This window comes from Bubalus kerabau, chromosome 5 (genome assembly GCF_029407905.1).
Source record: "Bubalus kerabau isolate K-KA32 ecotype Philippines breed swamp buffalo chromosome 5, PCC_UOA_SB_1v2, whole genome shotgun sequence".
NCBI lineage: Eukaryota > Metazoa > Chordata > Mammalia > Artiodactyla > Bovidae > Bubalus > Bubalus kerabau.
The window spans coordinates 94,087,226-94,107,478 of NC_073628.1; the positions used below are offsets into that span (position 1 = coordinate 94,087,226).

General features: G+C 39.1%; 1 protein-coding gene across 8 annotated transcripts in view; it reads left to right on the plus strand.

Annotated features, from left to right (window-relative positions):
* The window catches only part of DNM3 (dynamin 3), a 660,520-nt gene that overhangs the window by 115,847 nt on the left and 524,420 nt on the right, over positions 1-20,253 (plus strand). For all 8 annotated transcript variants that reach the window (XR_008714900.1, XM_055582241.1, XM_055582242.1 and 5 more), the window contains exon 2: positions 242-315. Coding sequence is in view for 7 of the 8 variants with exons in the window: in XM_055582241.1 (XP_055438216.1) it covers positions 242-315 (74 nt within the window). In the remaining variant the exon portion in view is untranslated. The remainder of the gene's footprint in view (positions 1-241; positions 316-20,253) is intronic.

A 20,253-nucleotide genomic window follows, 5' to 3' on the forward strand; every position in this document is an offset into this window, starting at 1 on the left:
TAATTCCAGCTAAATGAGTGAATTACATATTCCAGTGAGGTCATTATAATAATGCATGTGTGTTAATATTCAGTATAAGGACCCTTACCCAGTCCTCCTTTTTTGTTTTGCAAATACCTCTTTTATAAGATGGGTCTTGCATTGAAAGGTTGAAAATCATGGATCTTGATTTGTAATTTGATCAGTGATAAGAATTCCTTTAAATGCCTTAATCTGTTCTTTCTTTTTCTTTTTTTCTTAGGGACTTTCTCCCTCGAGGGTCAGGCATTGTAACTAGAAGGCCTCTAGTGCTGCAGCTGATTACTTCCAAAGCAGGTAACGATAAAGGATGTTTGCTACATGGATGACTGTATCTGTGGTACCTATTTTCTCATTGCTGGGTTTTGGGTCGTAGCAGCAGAAATGTTTTGGTGATCATTAGCTGCCGATATGTTTCTCTAAACACTCCCTTTTTCATTGATTTTTAAATTCTTTTTATTACATTTCAATTCCTTTTATTACATTTATTCTCATTGTAATATATCTGTAATTTTACAGTGTGGCATAACTTCTAATACCCTTTTGGTATGCTTCCTTCCTGCGCCTATGTGTGTGTGTGTGTCTGGGAATTTTTTTTTAAGTAACTTAATATCCATCTGAGGTTAAGACATAGACACAGGATCCAGGTTGGACATTTACAGTCAGCCAGGCGCCTCTTTGCATTTTCTGAGTCAAGAGGTAGGCGAGCTCCAGGATGGAAATTCACAATTAGCCAGCTTTCTCTTTGCAATTCCTAAGACAAGAGATAGGTAGACTCCAGTTGAGGAATTTACACCAGCCTTCTTGCCTGGAAAATCCTATGGATGGAGGAGCCTGGTGGGCCACAGTCCATGGGGTCGCTAAGAGTCGGACACGACTGAGCGACTTCACTTTCACTTTTCACTTTCATGCATTGGAGAAGGAAATGGCAACCCACTCCAGTGTTCTTGCCTGGAGAATCCCAGGGATGGGGCAGCCTCATGGGCTGCCGTCTATAGGGTCACACACAGTCGGACACGACTGAAGTGACTTAGCAGCTGCAGCCCATTTGCTCTCGAAAATGGATATAACAGCAGAAACAAGGTAAATAGCCAGTCTTCGTCTCTTGTTAACACCTCAAGGGAATAATCATGGCAAAGACAAAGAGAGGCAAAGACCCTTCTGAGAAAAAAGATAAGGGAGTTCAGTTCAGCTCAGTTCCTCAGCTGCTCAGCCGTGTCCAACTCTTTGCAACCCCATGGACTGCAGCATGCCAGGCTTCCCTGTCCATCACCAACTCCTGGAGTTTGCTCAAACTCATGGCCATCGAGTCTGCAATGCCATCCAACCGTCTGATCCTCTGTCGTCCCCTTCTCCTCATGCCTTCAATTTTCCAGCATCAAAATCTTTTCCAATGAGTCAGTTCTTTGCATCAGGTGGCCAAAGTATTGGAGCTTCAGCTTCAGCATCAGACCTTCCAATGAATATTCAGGACTGATTTCCTTTAGGATTGAATGGTTGGATTTCCTTGCAGTCCAAGGGACTCTCAAGAGTCTTCTCCAACACCACAGTTCAAAACCATCAATTCCTCGGCACTCAGCTTTTTTTATAGTCCAACTCTCACATCTATAAATGATTACAGGAAAAATCATAGCTTTGACTAGATGGACCTTTGTTGGCAAAGTAATGTCTCTGTTTCTTAATATGCTTTCTAGGATGGTCATAGCTTTTCATCCAAGGAGCAAGCGTCTTTTTATACATGGCTTCAGTTACCATCTGCAGTGATTTTTGAACCCCAAGAAATAAAGTCTGTCATTGTTTCCATTGTTTTCCCATCTATTTTCCATGAAGTGATGGGGCTGGATGCCATGATCTTAGTTTTCTGAATGTTGAGTTTTAAGCCAGCTTTTTCCACTCTCCTCTTTCACTTTAATCAAAAGGCTCTTCTTTCTGCCATAAGGGTGGTGTCATCTGCATATCTGAGATTATTGATATTTCTCCCAGCAATCTTGATACCAGCTTGTGCCTCATCCAGCCCAGCATTTCGCATGATGTACTCTGCATATAAGTTAAATAATCAGGGTGACAAGATAAGGGAGACATTACACATTTGCACAAAGTCTCCCCAAAATAAGTCAGAGGATAATTCCAGGCTATAATGAGTCTTGCTTCTCTCAGAAGCCTTCACTTTCAGATTCATCTTGACTGAGGAGTGTGTGTGCACCCCAGGGGAGGGTCCCAGGTTATGTCACATGTGGTAAAAGAAACCAGATAAGTGGCCTGAATGAAGACAAAGACCTCGAAAAACTGCCTTATAGAAATGACTAACAGCCTCTTTACTGTGCTCCTCCTCACCAGGGGGGACTCCCACACCGTTTCTCTAGATGTGCATCTCTGCCTTGCTTCTATCTCAACTAAACAAACTGTTTTTCTGTGTGCTCTCCCACTTGTTGTGCTGTGTCTCTAATAATAAATGTTTTACCTGCATTTACAGTTTCTGCCTCTGCGATAAATGCATTTTTCACTGGGGGCAAAGATATAGGGAAAAACAGCTTGTAGCCACTAGCCCTTGCTGGTTTGGTGGCTAGGATTCCTGGTTTCCATCCAGGATACCCAGGTTCAATTCCTGGGCAGGGAACTAAGATCTTGCTTCATGCCACTGTTCCAAAGAATAGCAAGGAAAGATAAGCAGGCCTTCCTCAGTGATCAAGGCAAAGAAATGGAGGAAAACAACATAATGGGAAAGACCAGAGATCTCTTCAAGAAACTTAGAGATACCAAGGGAACATTTCATGCAAAGATGGGCACAATAAAGGACAAAAATGGTAGACTTAACAGAAGCAGAAGATATTAAGAAGAGGTGGCAAGAATATACAGAAGAACTATACAAAAAAGATCTTCATGACCCAGATAACCATGATGGTGTGATCACTTACCTAAAGCCAGACATCCTGGAATGGGAAGTCAAGTGGGCATCACTTAGGAACCATCACTATGAACAAAGCTAGTGGAGGTGATGGAATTCCAGTTGAGGTATTCCGAATCCTAAAAGATGATGCTGTGAAAGTGCTGCACTCAATATGCCAGCAAATTTGGAAAACTCAGCAGTGGCCACAGGACTGGAAAAGGTCAGTTTTCATTCCAATCCCGAAGAAGGGCAATGCCAAAGAATGCTCAAACTACTGTACAATTGCACTCATCTCACATGCTAGTAAAATCATGCTCAAAATTCTCCAAGCCAGGTTTCAACAGTACGTGAACTGTGAACTTCCACTGGACATGGAACAACAGACTGGTTCCAAATAGGGAAAGGAGTACATCAAGGCTGTATATTGTCACCCTGCTTCTTTAGCTTTTATGCAGAGTACATCATGTGAAATTCCAGACTGGATGAAGCACAAGCTGTGATCAAGATTGCCTGGAGAAATATCAATAACGTAGATATGCAGATGACACCACCTTAATGGCAGAAAGTGAAGAAGAACTAAAGATCCTCTTGATGAAAGTGAAAGAGGAGAGTGCAAAAGTTGGCTTAAAGTTCAACATTCAGAAAACTAAGATCATGGCATCTGGTCCCATCACTTCATGGCAAATAGATGGGGAAACAGTGGAAAGAGTAACAGATTTTATTTCTTGGGGTTCTAAAGTCACTGCAGATGGTGACTGCAGACTTGAAATTAAAAGACGTTTGCTCCTTGGAAGAAAAGCTATGACCAACCTAGATAGCATATTAAAAAGCAGCGACATTACTTTGCCAACAAAGGTCTGTCTAGTCAAAACCGTGGTTTTTCCAGTAGTCATGTATGGATGTGAGAGTTGGACTATAAAGAAAGCTGAGCACAGAAGAATTGATGGTTTTGAACTGTGGTGTTGGAGAAGACTCTTGAGAGTCTCTTAGACTGCAGGGAGATCCAACCAGTCCATTCTAAAGGAAATCAGTCCTGAATATTCATTGGAAGGATGACGCTGAAGCTGAAACTTCAATACTTTGGCCAGCTGATGCAAAGAACTGACTCACTGAAAAAGACCCTGATGCTGAGAAAATTTGATGCTGTGAGTAGAAGGGAATGACAGAGTATGAGATGGTTGGATGGCATTACCGACTCATGTTGATGAGTCTGAGTAAGCTCCGAGAGTTTTTGATGGACAGGGTAGCCTGGTGTGCTGCAGTCCATGGGGTTGCAGAGAGTTGGACACGACTGAGCAACTGAACTGAACGTATTCATGCCACTGTTTTCTGCTGCCTTGCCAAGATCACATTGAATATGCATGTTGTTGACTGAAAAAAAAAAAAAAACATGCGCATGCAACCTAACAGTTGAACGCTGTCTTTGTGTGTGAGTGGGATGAAAAAGAATTTCCAAACTTGTGGCAAAATGAGAGGAGAATAAAATTTATTAGAGTGGGAGACACTGTTAGAACAGCAGGCCAGCTCAAGGGAGAACCAACCCCTTTCATGGGGTATTAGCCAGTTTTTATAGCCCGAGGACAGAAAAAATTCCTACCGGAAGGTTGGCATTTGGTGATTGGTTAGGTTGCTATAAGATGGGTAATAGGGTGAGTATTTTACCCAATATATAGGGTCAGGTAACTGCTGGTTTAGATTCTGAGGCTCATGGCAACTGTTTCTATGGTGCTGGAAGTTCCAGAGATTTTTGTTCTGTGACCTTGGTACAGGACTCCACACGTATGACCTTGGTATAGAGCTCCACAAGAGTTATTATTTATTTATTTTTTTTGGTGGGAATTTTTGCAATTTCAAGCTCAAGAGACAGCATTTCAAGTATCCCTGAGATAACTACTCCAACGAGGAAAGGGGGAAGCTATGATACATAGGAATTTTGCAACAAAGGGCAGGTAGAAGGAACAAAGACTACTGTTAATAAAAGGAAACTAGGTATCTCAAGTTTAAGGAATTTAGGGCTTTTCTATGTATGGGAAGATCTGGGCTCAATGAAATCATTTCTTTGACATGCATCTCAGCTATCTGGGGCAAATATCCTGTGTTTTCACATCCTGAGTTTCCTCAGGGCTCATCTGTTCACCCTCTGGTGGTAGCTGCCAATCGCTGATGCCTGTGACATCCTTTGTTTACTGATATGGCACACAATATTCCATTTATCCATATGCATGGTGTGTGTGTTATTCTATCCCTGGATTGGGAAGATCCCCTGGAGGAGGGCATGGCAACTCACTCCAGTATTCTTGCCTGGAGAATGCCCATGGACAGAGGAGCCTGGGGGGCTACAGTCCAGTGGGTCACAGAGTTGGACATGACTGAGTGACTAAGTACACACGCACAACACAGGTATATTTGTATCTATATTTATATCTATATATGAATTTGTATCTAATGTACTGTTTTGCCCCTCTCAACACCATAATAATTTGATAGGCAAATGAGCTTTGTTTTCATCTTTTGTTTCTCTGTAACCAATGATGGAAAGTTATGACCAGCCTAGATAGCATATTAAAAAGCAGAGACATTACTTTGCCAACAAAGGTCTGTCTAGTCAAGGCTATGGTTTTTCCAGTGGTCATGTATGGATGTGAGAGTTGGACTGTGAAGAAAGTTGAGCGCCAAAGAATTGATGCTTTTGAACTGTGGTGTTGGAGAAGACTCTTGAGAGTCCTTTGGACTGCAAGGAGGAACAATTAGTCCATCCTAAAGGAGATCAGTCCTGGGTGTTCTTTGGAAGGACTGATACTAAAGCTGAAACTCCAATACTTTGGCCACCTGACGCGGAGAGTTGATTCGCTGGAAAAGACTCTGATGCTGGGAGGGATTGGGGGCAGGAGGAGAACGGGACGACATAGGATGAGATGGCTGGATGGCATCACCGACTTGATGGACATGAGTTTGGGTGAACTCTGGGAGTTGGTGATGGACAGGGAGGCCTGGCGTGCTGTGGTTCACGGGGTCCCAAAGAGTTGGACATGACTGAGTGACTGAACTGAACCGAACCAATGATGTGGAATTTTTTTTGTGTGTGTATTTATTTGGTATTTGTATTTCTTCTTTTGTGAATTGGCTATTTTTATCTTTCCCCATTTCTTTTTGAGTATTTTGCTACTTTTCCCACAATTTCTTTGAATGTTTAAGATTGAAGCACTTGTAGTGTTCGTGTCTCATGATTAGTAAAAACCAAGGTTGTGGAGATTTACCCTTACATTTTCTTCTAACCATTTTATAGTTTTGTTCTTACACTTAGGCCTTTGATCCATTTTGAGTTAATTTTTATATATTGTTCAAAGTAAGAACTCAACTTCATTTTCTGCAGGTATATTGTTTCAGCATCATTTGTTGAAAAGACTATTCTTTCTCCATTATATGTTTTTTTGCACCTTTATTGAAAATCAATTTACCATAGATATATGGGTTTATTTCTGGACTTTCAAGTCTATACAGTTGATCTATATCTCTCTATTTGTGCCTGTACCATACTCTCTCCTTATTCAAAAAATTTATTTATTTTCGGATGCCCTGGGTCTTTGTTGCTGCATGCAAGCTATTTCTAGTTGTGGCAAGTGGGGGCTGCTCTCTAGTTTCAGTGCATGGGCATCTCATTGTGGTGGCTTCTCTTGTTGCAGAGCATGGGCTCTAGAGTGCACAGGCTTCAGTAGTTGTGGCACATGGGCTTAGTTTCCCCTCTGTAGATGGATTCTTCCTGGAGCAGAGATTGAACTATGTGCCCTGCTTTGGCAGGTGAATTCTTAACCCCTGGACCATCAGGAAAGTCCTCCTTCTTTCTTAATTACCTTTACTCTGTATTACGTTTTCAATCTGAATGAATTTTTCTACTTTGTTCTTCCTTTTTCAAGATTGTTTTGGCTATCCTGAGTCTTTTAAAATTCTATGTGAATGTGAGAATTGGTTTGTTTTATCCTAGCAGTGCAAGATTGATTTAACATATGAAAATCAAGTAACGTATCACATCAATCAAATGAACACAGAAGTTACAGGATCATCTCAATAAGCTTAGAAAAAAGCATTAAAGGAAACCTACACCCTGTCATGGAACACTTGTCAAATTAGGAATACAAAGGAACTTCCTCAAGGACATGTATGCAAAACTCACAGCTAACATCTGCTTAATGGTGAAAGATTGAATGCTTTTCCTCTAAGACTGGGAACAAGATAAGGATATCCACTATTGTCACTTCTACTTAGTGTTGTACTGGAAGTTCTAGCTAGGGCAGTTGGGCAAGAGAAAAAATAAAAGACATTCATATTGGAAAGGATAGAGTAAAATTATCTCTATTTGCAGATGATATAATCAAGTACATAGAAATTCTTAAGGAAATCACTAAAAAACTATTAGAACTAATAAATTAGCTCTGCAAGGTTAGAGGACACAAGATAAAGATACAAAAATTAACTGTATTTTTATATACTTACAATGCACAATCAAAAAATTTAAGTAAGAAAATAATTCTATATGCAATAGTATCAAAAAAGATACATTACTTAGGAATGTATTTAACAAAAGGAGAGCAAAATTTATACTCTGAAAACTACAAACTATTATTTAGATAATTGATTTAAAGACTTAATGATAATGTGGCAATACTTTACAATTTGATCAGTAGATTGAATGCAATCTCTGTATCAATTCAGGGGTTCCCAAGTGATGCAATGGTAAAGAATTTGCCTGCTAATGCAGAAGACTCAAAAGATGCAGGTTTGATTCTTGGGTTGGGAAAACCCTGGAGTAGGAAATGACAACCCAATCCCGTATTCTTGCCTGGAAAATCCCATGAACATAGGAGCCTGGCAGGCTACAGTCCATGGGGTCTCAAACAGTTGGACATGACTCTTTGAACAGGTAAATCACAATTCAGCTGACTTTTTGGTAGAAATTGTAGATATTTTAACCCATTGTTTAATGTAAAAAAAAGTCCAAGTTTAATCCAAAGGAATGGACTCAAATGATGTCATTTGGAAAAAAGTAAATTTTTTCAAAAAAGTTTTTTTTGAAAAAAACTTCTTCAAAAATAAAATTGCTTATAAATCTACAATGTACCAGATATTATTTGAAGTTCTGGAAATATAGCAATGGCTAACCAAAGTCTCTGCCTCTCTGGCGATTTATAGTTTGGTTATATCATTTTTAATGTATAGAAGGTTTACTCTTTTTGGCTATAAATATAAACATTTATGTTTAACAAAAAGTAAATAGCATAATTTTTTCCTTTCCATACATAAACATTTTTTTAACACTTAGTTCTGAAATTTATTTTCATGTATGAAGAAATAATTTTTTCCCAGTCTCCTTTATCTTATATTCTATTCTTATTGCAACCTGTTTCTGACTATCTTATTAGTTTCATTGTGCCAACACTACAGTGTTGCACCACGCAGCATGAGGACTCTTTGTTCCCCATCCAGGTCCCCTGTAGTAGCAATGCAGAGTCTTAACCACTGGACTGCCAGGGAAGTCCCCACAGTGTTTTATGTTTAGCGGGTTTATAATTTGCTTTAATATCTATCAGGGATATAGTCCTCCCCCCATTATTTATGGGTTCTTTTCTGTTGTGTCAAAGTTTAGAATAATTTTATAAAGACAAAATTATTGCCCCTAGAATTATTTTAGCTTCAGTAGATTCGTTTAGAGAATAATTAATTTTTTTAATTGGAGTATAATTGCATTGCAATGTTCTGTTAGTTTCTATGGTACAACAATGTGAACCAGCTGTAAGTATACATATATCTCCTTCCTCTTGAGCCTCCCACCCACCCACCATGACAATAATCAGTATCTTTAAAATATTCATTATTTTTTCCAATACAGGGACTATGCTATATCCTTTCATTTGCTCAAATTTTATTTTAGTAAAATTCTAAAAATATAGCATCCATCCTTTTCTAGTTATTTTGTTGTTCTTGTAGTTTGAATATGGTTTTATTCCATTACATTTTCTAACTCTTCTTTGCTGATCTGAGTAAAAGCTGCTATTTTTAATTTTAATTTTTAAATTAAGCATCTTACTCTGTATTTGACAGATTAAAATATTTTTAATTGATTCTCTTAGGTATTTTAGTTATATAGTAATTTCATTTGCATTTCTTAATTTATTCAGCAAGTACTTATCATGCAAATGCTGGCATGGCTGAGAAAAGAGACTTATTGACCAGAATGTTAATAAGCTTTGTTGCAGTGGGGACTTTTTGTTGAGTATTGACATGGAAAGATGTTCTTACACATTGGACTCTTTTCAGGAGCGACATCGTGTGCTTCTTCCTTATAGCCTTTTGTCAAGTCTCTCAGTCTTATCCCTTCTAAGCCCCTGATGGTTCTTTTACTACTTCCTGTTAATCAGTGAGGATCATACCTCATTCCCCTCCTCTCTCTTCTTGTGAAGTAGACTAGAAATTCACCCCTCATGGGAAACATACTGTCCCCACAATCCTTCAGAAACCTCAAAATGAGACTTTTTCATTGCAGTACTCTAGCTGATGCCAGCTGAGAACTGCCACCTCTTTTTTTTTTTTTTTTTTTTTTTTTACCTTAAAGACACACTTCATAGGGAAGTCTGGAGTATGACTATAGGCTTGGCTTGATGGAAGTCTAACGAAATGACAAAAAGAAAGAAGGTATATATATGTCACTGTTCATGGAATTTGCTTGTACCTTCAGATCCTAACTGGGATAAGTTCCATAAATACTACTTTGTCCTGTTAGATGCATTCATTCAACCAGTGTTTATTGAGTGATTCCTGTGTATCAGACAAATACCTTGTCATCATGGAGTTTGTGTTCTTAGAAACCAGCAGCAAGTGCCAAAAAAAAGCCAAACAGAAGGTTAGGCGATGAAAAAAGTGAGCATTCAAGTCATGATGGTATTTGTGTAGGCATAAGGAAGTTAGGTAATTCTAAGGTGGGAGCTGTTTGTTTGTTTGAAGTTTAACAGAGGCCAGTAGGAATGGATGTGGAATGAGTGAAGAAGGGTACCAGGAGGTGGGGTAAGGAGAGACAGTGTTGCTGAAACAGGAGGAAAGCTGGTTGGGTAGTGTCCTGTGGACTGGGACCTTGAAAGGGAACATGACAGGAGGATTAGAGCCTTAAAGTAGGTGCCATTGAAAGTAACAGAAAGAAATGATAGAGTGATTCCGGGACTGAAAGGTAGGCAAGGCTAATTCCTGTACTCTTGACAAGCATGAAGGGATACCTCTTCTATTCCTACCAAATGGAAAGAGGAAAATGTGGGGGAAACTGCAGTAAGTCTGTACTTACTGCGGAGTCCTACTTTGATGACTTCATTTTCTCTAGAAGTGGGAGATGAAGTATTTGCTGATAATGATTAGTTTATCTTTTTATTTCCACCAGCATATCTTTAATTTCTCTTTAATGCCCTATTACAGAACCAGGCTGTGCTCCTAGTTTGATGAAAATGCTTCTTGTGTTAAATTATGCATATGCTGTTTGCTATTTGTTTTGCCTTTTAATACTATTTAATAGTTCCTATTAAACTATCAAATACTATTTAGTAATTCCTGGTAAGGAACTATTTTATTCATAAATTTTAAAAAATTAAAAAAAATAACAAATAGGTATATAATTTTATTAAGTTCATTTTTACATTTATTGAGATGATCTTTTAAAATACTCAGATACGTTCACCCTTGTGCGTGCTGTGCGTGCTCAGTTGCTCAGTCGTGTCTGACTTTTTGTGACCCCATGCGCTATAGCCTGCCAGGTTCCTCTGTCCATGGAATTTTCCAGGCCAGAATCCTGGAGCAGGTTGCCATTTCCTACTTCAAGGGTCTTACTTTTATAGATTTCTACATTTATTTGATTATAGTAACTTAATTCTTTAATGTACTGTTGAAAGATTTTCACTAATTTACTTAGGTTATTTACACTTGTCTCTATACACATTTATCTTGTAGATGTTATAGTGTTATCAAGTGAAAGCTGTACTAGTCAGAATAAGAAAATTGAGTAACATTCTCTGTATTTTGACTTCTGTTAGCTAGCGGAGGAAGGAGAGGGTAGGACAAATTGAAAGAGTAACACTGAAAAATATAAATTACCATATGTAAAATAGATAGTTAATAGGAAGTTGCTATATAACACAGTGAATTCAGCCAGGTACTCTGTGATGACCTAGAGGGATAGGAGGGATTGGAAGGTGGGAGGGAGGTTCAAGAAGTAGGGGACATATGTATACTTATGGCTGATTCTTGTATGGCAGAAACCAATACAACATTATAATGCAATTATCCTCCAATTAAAAATAAATTAAAAAAAAAACTACCAGTAATGATGCATTTTGGTTTCTGTTTCCAAAAACCAGAAGGGCTGCTAATGTTGTTTATTACAAAGGGTTATGTCTTCACCTCAGGGGTTTAGAGACAGCAGCCATGGGCAGTTAGAACCTGGGCAAGGTTAGACTTGAGACTCTGGTTGTGCTGGGTACTGAGACCTGGGTGTCATGCACATGGGAAATATTAAAAACCATGAGGATACTTAGCGTTCTGGTGCAGAGGCTTTCCTGCCATAACTAGAAACTTTTATAAAAGGATTGCTAGGCCAGGACAGTGACTGTGGAGAAAACTAACAATTTGCTTCCATTTTTGAGCGTTAATTATTTATCAGCACTGTACACTTTGAAGATGCTTTATTTAATTTTTACAAGAATATTCTGAGATTGATATCATGATCCCTATTTTAGAAAAAGAGCCCCAGCAAGGTTAAGCTATTTATCCAAAGCTACACTGTTGGTAGCAGTGGGGATTGTTATTAGTATAATATCTTGCTGACACAGTTAATATTGCAGTTTTAAGATAAGAAACTTGACGTGCTTGAATTATATTTTCAGGACACACTTTATATTTTTATCAGGCATTTTTAATGTTAAGAAATATAAATATGTGAAAAATATAGAAATTGTTTGTTTAATTCATAATTATTGTTTAATTTCCAACATAATGCCCATGTAGGAATATTTAACTGTTTGTCTCCACCTGCTGTTGTGTTAGTTGCTAAACCAAGCCAAAAATTAGTTAAAGGCATTATGCCTTATTCTATGTGATTTGTTTTAGGACAATTAGTATTTAGCACAGAGGGCATTCCAAGAAATCACTAAGTGTTATGAGAAAGGGGAGGGAAATCACCATCTCTGTAAACATTTTTTTTTTTTTAAGTGATAAAGTTATGGTAGTTTGGGTTTCAGAGAAAAGTATACCTGAAGGCGTGGGTTGGGAGGACAAGAATTGGACAAAGCATCAGTAAGGTGTCAGGTGAGGTCTGCAGTGTCAAGAGCAAGGCAGTAGGGAGCAGATCTTCATAAGACAACACTGTTTTCAGTGCCTGGGGCCTTCCTCCAGTGCCAACCTGGATCTGGGTTATGCCAGCTCCCTAGATCAGGATGTGTACCTGTCTTCCCATCTCTATCATCAGTGACATCATGGTGGTAACCTGAATTTGGTCATGGTGGGAATACTTATGGTACTGTGCTGTGCTTGGAAAATCCCGTGGATGGAGGAGCCTGGTGGGCTGCAGTCCATGGGGTTGCTAGAGTCGGACACAACTGAGCGACTTCACTTTCACTTTTCACTTTCATGCATTGGAGAAGGAAATGGCAACCCACTCCAGTGTTCTTGCCTGGAGAATCCCAAGGACAGGGGAGCCTGGTAGGCTGCTGTCTATGGGGTTGCACAGAGTCGGACATGACTGAAGCGGCTTAGCAGCAGCAGCAGTGCTGTGCTTAGTTGCTCAGTTGTGTCTGACTCTTTGCGACCCCATGGACTGTAGCCTGCCAGGCTCCTCTGTCTATGGGGATTCTCCAGGCAAGAATACTGGAATGGGTTGCCATGCCATCCTTGAGGGGATCTTCCCAACCCAGGAATCAAACCCAGGTTTCCCACATTGCAGGCAGATTCTTTACTGACTGAGCCAAGAAATGGGCAAATGCTACAAATCAGGACTTCCCACACCAGCGAGCCAACTGTTAAATATTTACTAGCATACCACTGGTTTCCTTCTTTTCAACACCTGATCTTGCTCTTTACTGGTTAAATAACACGTCAGACTGTCATTTATGTCTGAGTGAAATACTGAGTATACTGAAAGTGTCACTACTCTAAGAAGTGATCCGTTTGAAGTTTAATATTCCCCCTGAAGGAGAGGTTTTTTTTTTTTTTTTTTTTAAAAAGACATCAGACTCCAGATCATTCTCTGCATCAAAAGTTATTGTTAAGGATATATAAAAATAAAGCCTGTAGGTTATGGTTAAGGACCAGTGATTTTTGTCTCCTGGAGAACTTTTCTGTTAAATATTTCTCTACATGTTATTACAGTCCTTATTCTCTAAATGTTATAATCTTTCACTCTCCTTTGTTTCAATAACGTCAATGTGAGAAAGAAAGGTATTAAAAATCAGAAATTTTCAAACTGGATTCATTAAAGGTAATTGTTCAAATTACTGAAGCATTCTTTCTTTTGTGGAAGATTTCCTTGCTGCTTCCGTGTGTCAAATATAATAGTTCATCAAAATTTGATTTAACACCTTATAACGTGCCTATGTTTTAAAACTGCCTATGACTACTTACAATTTATCAGAGAATTTTTATTGTTCAGTATTTTGGGTCCTTGATTAGAGTTGCTTTAAACAACTGTTCTAATAAAGATGCTCAGTGACAGAAATCAAGTAATTTGTTTTCAAGGCACCAGATAAATAACAGCGTGAGGTGGAGACACTTAGCTCAGGCAGCAGGTCTGAGAAGCAGCAGGAAGGCTTGTGAGGGTGGAGCATCACTGTGTTCTGAGTGATGGACTGCACACCGGGGTCCATCTTTGGGTCAGCATGGAGAGCACTATGAGTCCTGGTGGAACTGAGCCAAAGGGCATTTGAGGAGACAGCTTCCTACTTCAATAGCCAGGGAATCATTAATTCTAGAGAAAAATGTCAACTTTACACACTTGAGATGTTTTAAAGACGTTTGTACATTAGTTAGACTTTAAATCCTGATTTATGTACAGTGGCCAGGACTTGTTTTCTAGTTTCATAAATTAGACTGACACATACTTAATGGAAATATTCAAGTACCATTTTGAATAACAACTTTGAAAATATCGTAAAACTACCTCTCATTTTGTTTTGCATTTAAATATTTGAGTTTAATTAAACTTGATACTGTAGAATAAGATAGTCTGTTTTTGCAGAGGATGAAATGTTTATTGTTTTTCATCATAACAGGTTTACCATATGGAAAACATTTTCTTAACTATAGTTTTGACCTTGTTCTACTCCAGTGCTGGTTCCCTATTGCTTTCTATATAATATACAGGTTACCGCATATAGTGCAGATTCATAGTTAACATCCTTTGAATATAGTTACTCTTATATTTTAATGTGCATAAAATAGCATGTGGATTCCTGAGCATCACTCTCAGAGGTTTTGATTCAGTAGGTCTGGGGTAAGGCTCAGGGTTCTGCATTTTAAAGAACTACTACAGAGTGCTTCTAAAGGTGTTGGTCTTTGAGTCACACTTTGAGGAACACTTATAACAGTTTCATCTAATTATTTTAACAGTTGTTATCATTTCTTTTTCTAGATACCTTTCCTTCATCCATATAGCAGGATCTTTCTGTTGAGGAATTTCCTATTGTTCTTTAAAAAGTTGTCCACATTTTTGGTCATGGAGTCTTTCTATAGGAATAAGCACCAAGCTTTGAATGTAACAGGCATTTATTCCGTGCTGAACTGTAGCCTTCTCCTGATGCCTGGGCATCTAGCTTAGACACCAGCACACCTGGCCCTGGTATTTTAAGAACTTCAGGCAGGATCTTCAAAGACCAACAGAGGTTAAGGTTCTAAGATCTCCAAGTTTTGTTGTTAATATAACTGACTTTCCTTCCAAGTGTCAATGTAGAAATATAAAAACCATCCAGGTGAAATCTCCACTCATCCCTTGGAGCTAAGGTCCTCCTCCTTGATTTCTGACGAGCCCAGGAATTCCCATGGACCCCATGGAATGTCACATAGTTATCAAGCACATAATCTTAATTCTGGAAAGTGTAACTATCAAAAATAAATTAGAAATATTTAGTGAGGGAGTTGGACAAGAGGGGATCTTAGGTTTTCCAAGAAGTTTGATCACTGGTATAGAAGGGATCAAAGGGTTTCACTTTTCTGGAGGATGCACTGGATTATTATTCCATGACTACTGGACAGTTTACAATAAATGAACTTCCAAAAGTCTTTGGTGGAAGAACATTCTTGTTAAATGGATAGAGATGTAGAGACTGTAAACGTGTGTATGGTAGGGGCTGTATTGAAATATCTCCACATTTATAAACTATTTCATATTGAGGCCAAATGGTTCTCTTTCAGTGTTCTTATACAATTTTTGAGGGGGAAATAAAGTGTTAGTACTGTTTAGGACTTTCAGCCAGACCTCCTTTAAATATGGTATAGTTGTTCTTTAAATATTTCCAGTTCAGTCGCTCAGTTGTGTCTGACTCTTTGCGACCCCATGAACTACAGCATGCCAGGCCTCCCTGTCTATCACCAACTCCTGGAGTCTACCCAAACCCATGTCCATTGAGTCGGTGATGCCATCTAACCATCTCATCCTCTGTCCCCTTCTCCTCCTGCCCACAGTCTTTCCCAGAATCAGGGTTTTTTTCAAATGAGTCACCTCTTCACATCAGATGGCCAAAGTATTGGAGTTTCAGCTTCAACATCAGTCCTTCCAATGAACACCCAGGACTGATCTCCTTTGAGATGGACTGGTTGGATCTCCTTTCAGTCCAGGGGACTCTCAAGAGTCTTCTCCAGCACCACAGTTCAAAAGCATCAATTCTTCAGCATTCAGCTTTCTTTATAGTCCAACTTTCACATCCATACATGACCACTGGAAAAACCATAGCCTTGACTAGACGGACCTTTGTTGGCAAAGTAATGTCTCTGCTTTTGAATATGCTGTTGGTCATAACTTACCTTCCAAGGAGTAAGCATCTTTTAATTTCATGGTTGCAGTCACCATATGCAGTGATTTTAGAGCCCAGAAAAGTAAAGTCAGCCACCGTTCCCACTGTTTCCCCATCTATTTGCCGTGAAGTGATGGGACCCGATGCCTTGATCTTAGTTTTCTGAATATTAAGCTTTAAGCCAGCTTTTTCACTCTCCTCTTTCACTTTCATCAATAGGCTCTTTAGTTCTTCACTTTCTGCCATAAGGGTGGTGTCATCTGCATATCTGAAGTTATTAATATTTCTCCCAGCAATCTTGATTCCAGCTTGTGCTTCCTCCAGCCCAGAGTTTCTTATGATGTACTCTGCATATAAGTTAAATAAGCAGGGTGACAATATACAGCCTTGACGTACTCCTTTTCCTGTTTGTAACCAGTCTGTTGTTCCATGTCCAGTTCTAACTGTTGCTTCCTGAGCTGCATACAGGTTTCTGAAGAGGCAGGTCAGGTGGTCTGGTATGCCCATATCTTTCAGAATTTTCCACAGTTTATTGTGATCCACACAGTCAAAGGCTTTGGCATAGTCAATAAAGCAGAAATAGATGTTTTTATGGAACTCTCTTGCTTTTTCAATGATCCAGCAGATGTTGGTAATTTGATCTCAGGTTCCTCTGCCTTTTCTAAAACCTTTCAGTTCAATTTAGTTCAGTTGCTCAGTCGTGTCCAACTCTTTGCGACCCCATGAACCACAGCATGCCAGGCCTCCCTGTCCATCACCAACTTCCGGAATCCACCCAAACCCATGTCCATCGAGTCGGCGATGCCATCCAACCATCTCATCCTTTGTTGTCCCCTTCTCCTCCTGCCCTCAATCTTTCCCTGCATCAGGGTCTTTTCCAATGAGTCATCTCTTCACATCAGGTGGTCAAAATATTGGAGTTTCAGCTTCAATATTGGTCCTTCCAATGAACACCCAGGACTGATCTCCTTTGAGATGGACTGGTTGGATCTCCTTGCAGTCCAAGGGACTCCCAAGAGTCTTCTCCAACACCACAATTCAAAAGCATCAATTCTTCAGTGCTCAGCTTTCTTTATAGTCTTCACATCCACTACATGACCACTGGAAAAACCATAGCCTTGATTGGATGGACCTTTGTTGGCAAAGTAATGTCTCTGCTTTTTAATATGCTGTCTAGATTGGTCATAACTTTCCTTCCAAGGAGTAAACGTCTTTTAATTTCATTGCTGCAATCACCATCTAAAACCTTTAACAACACATATATTTCCATTTAGGAAAAAAAGTAAATAAAAGTATATTGTTTATAAAAATAAAAATATATTTTTCTTAAAGGAAGTTAAGAAATAATACATTTCAATAGGATTACCACTCTTAGTTATGAGGTTAAGATGAATTTTGAGTTGGCAATAATTGGTTGTTTTTCAGGTCTCTACTCTATTAAAATGTTAGGGAGATGGTATTGAGGCTTCTATCTGCCTTGAGTTTTCTAACCAAAAATTATAGTCCTCTAACTTTAGACCCCTTTGGTTTATCTAATATTTACTCTAGGCTTATGTCTGCCTAAAGTGGTTAGACAGTAGAGAGACATCAAGTTCCATAATTTTCAGACTTTTCCTTCTTTTTATTCCCTTCCTTGCCCCCTATTTTTAAAAAATGAGTTTTCTTGAATAATTGATATTGAAGACCAAAAGATAAGCTGTGAAGTTGTAAATACCTGTTTAAATCTGAGAGGAGGAGGTATGAATTTTTTAATAGAAAGTGAATAGACTCATATGGGAGAAGGCAATGGCACCCCACTCCAGTACTCTTGCTTGGAAAATCCCATGGACAGAGGAGCCTGGTAGGCTGCAGTCCATGGGGTCGCTAAGAGTCAGACATGACTGAGCGACTTCACTTTCACTTTTCACTTTCATGCATTGGAGGAGGAAATGGCAACCCACTCCAGTGTTCTTGCCTGGAGAATCCCAGGGACGGCGGGGCCTGGTGGCCTGCTGTCTATGGGGTCGCTCAGAGTCGGACACGACTGAAGTGACTTAGCAGCAGCAGCAGCATGGCTATAGCCAATGAATGATTATTACTTAACTGCCCTTTCCCACTCTCATTTTTTTTTGCCTTGGGCTTCTAACAAAAAGAAATCTAAATCAAGGATGTCATGTGTATTTGCATTTGTTAGATGAATCAAGTAGTTTAGAATGTATTTTCTCTGCCTACTCCTTCTCCGTGCATCTTGTTTTACTCTTCCTGCTACCACAGCCTGCAGCCTCCTCTCTGTGTAACATTGACTTCAGTAGTCACTTGACCCTGCTACTGTTGAATGGTATGGTCTCCAACTTGAAGAAACAGGTTGTTGTCTGAACAACATAGGGAAGGTCATAGTTGAGGCACTCTGCTGGTTTGTAAGATGCTTTTGTATAAACTGAAGGTGTTTCCTTTGCAAAATGAATTAAATTCACATTAAGTACTTTTTACTTAATGGTGTTAGTTTTATTTTAACGATCTCCTGCAAATCTGGTGGAATTCCTTCTCAATGTTTTCTCCAAAGTGTATTTATTTTGTAAATTTTTATCTTCATGTTTTAGCAGTCATTCATTCATTCATTCATCTGTTCATTAAATGGATTTTAATGTTCACAGTGTGCCACACTGAGAACTTGCCAGTTTGTGTCCTGCATACCATGGTTCTTCAGTTTTCCTATTATTTTCATCTTGACGCATTTAAAGAAACTGATTTTTTAACCTCTGCAAAGTAACACAGTGAATGGAATAGTCTTTCTTAGTTTTTATTGTTCCATTATGCAGGAATTTGGGGTTAGGCAATATGTTACAGATGTTATGAAAATGAAAAGTAAGACTGAAGTACATATCTATGTAAGGTGTGTTGAAAGCATTTTGAGTCTCTGTCCTTTGGAGAGTCATTAAGGCATGGCCAAATAATTTTCTGTTTTAAATATCCATGTGCACTTGTTACCCTCATTCCTCATCAAAACTCTTTTTCTTGACATGTATATGATATATCTAATGCTTCATCATTGTACTATTTTAATATTATTTTAACATATATTCTGCTGTATATGTAACTACTAAAGTCTGTATTAGACTCTATGTAGTCTTTTTTATTGGAGAAGGCAATGGCACCCCGCTCCAGTACTCTTGCCTGGAAAATCCCATGGACGGAGGAGCCTGGTAAGCTGCATGAGATGCGGTTGCTAAGAGTCGGACATGACTGAGCGACTTCACTTTCACTTTTCACTTTCATGCATTGGAGACGGAACTGGCAACCCACTCCAGTGTTCTTGCCTGGAGAATCCCAGGGATAGGGGAGCCTGGTGGGCTGTCGTCTATGGGGTTGCACAGAGTCGGACATGACTGAAGCGACTTAGCAGCAGCAGCAGCAGTCTTTTTATTGACCAGGTATTAGTGCACAACTCAGAATAAATATAAACATAATATAATACATATATTTTGTTTATTTGGACTCACAAGGTAGGTATAATCTTGAAAAGTTGTCTAAATTGTTCCTGGCCGTTTAGATCTTTTCATTATATTGTATCTTTGCTAAATTGTTTAAGTTGGTGTATTCATAGTAAAAGTAAATGCATAAAGAAAACCTATTAGACAAATGTTTATTGAGCACCCTTTCTCTGTTCATGTGTGAGCTATTGGGCTTCCCTGATAGCTCAGTTGGTAAAGAATCTGCCTGCAATGCAGACCCTGATTTGATTTCTTAAGGTTACTGAGAGCTGTACAAAGAGATATTAACAGTGTTATTATTCTCACCTATCACACAATTCTTTTAATGTAGGGACTGGGTTATATATATAACCACCAGGTCTGAGATACCAGGGAAGCCCACACTTTGTTTTACTTACATACTAATTAGAAAGGACATTATTGATATTACTATATTATCCTTCATCAACTTGCATACATTTCTTTTATATATATGTGTGTGTGCTAAGTCACTTCAGTCATGACTGACTCTTTGTGATCCCCTGGACTATAGCCCACCAGGCACCCCTGTCCATGGGATTCCCAGGCAAGAATACTGGAGTGGGTTGCCATTTCCTTATCCATATGTGTATCAGTTCAGTTCAGTTCAGTCGCTCAGTCATGTCCGAAGATCCCCTGGGATCTGCCTTTCTTTGGGATTGGAATGAAAACTGATGTTTTCCAGTCTTGTGGCCAAATTTGCTGGCATATTGAGTGCAGCACTTTCACAGTGGAATTCCATCACCTCCACTAGCTTTGTTCGTAGTGATGCTTTCTAAGGCCCACTTGACTTCACATTCCAGGATGTCTGGCTCTGAGTGAGTGATCA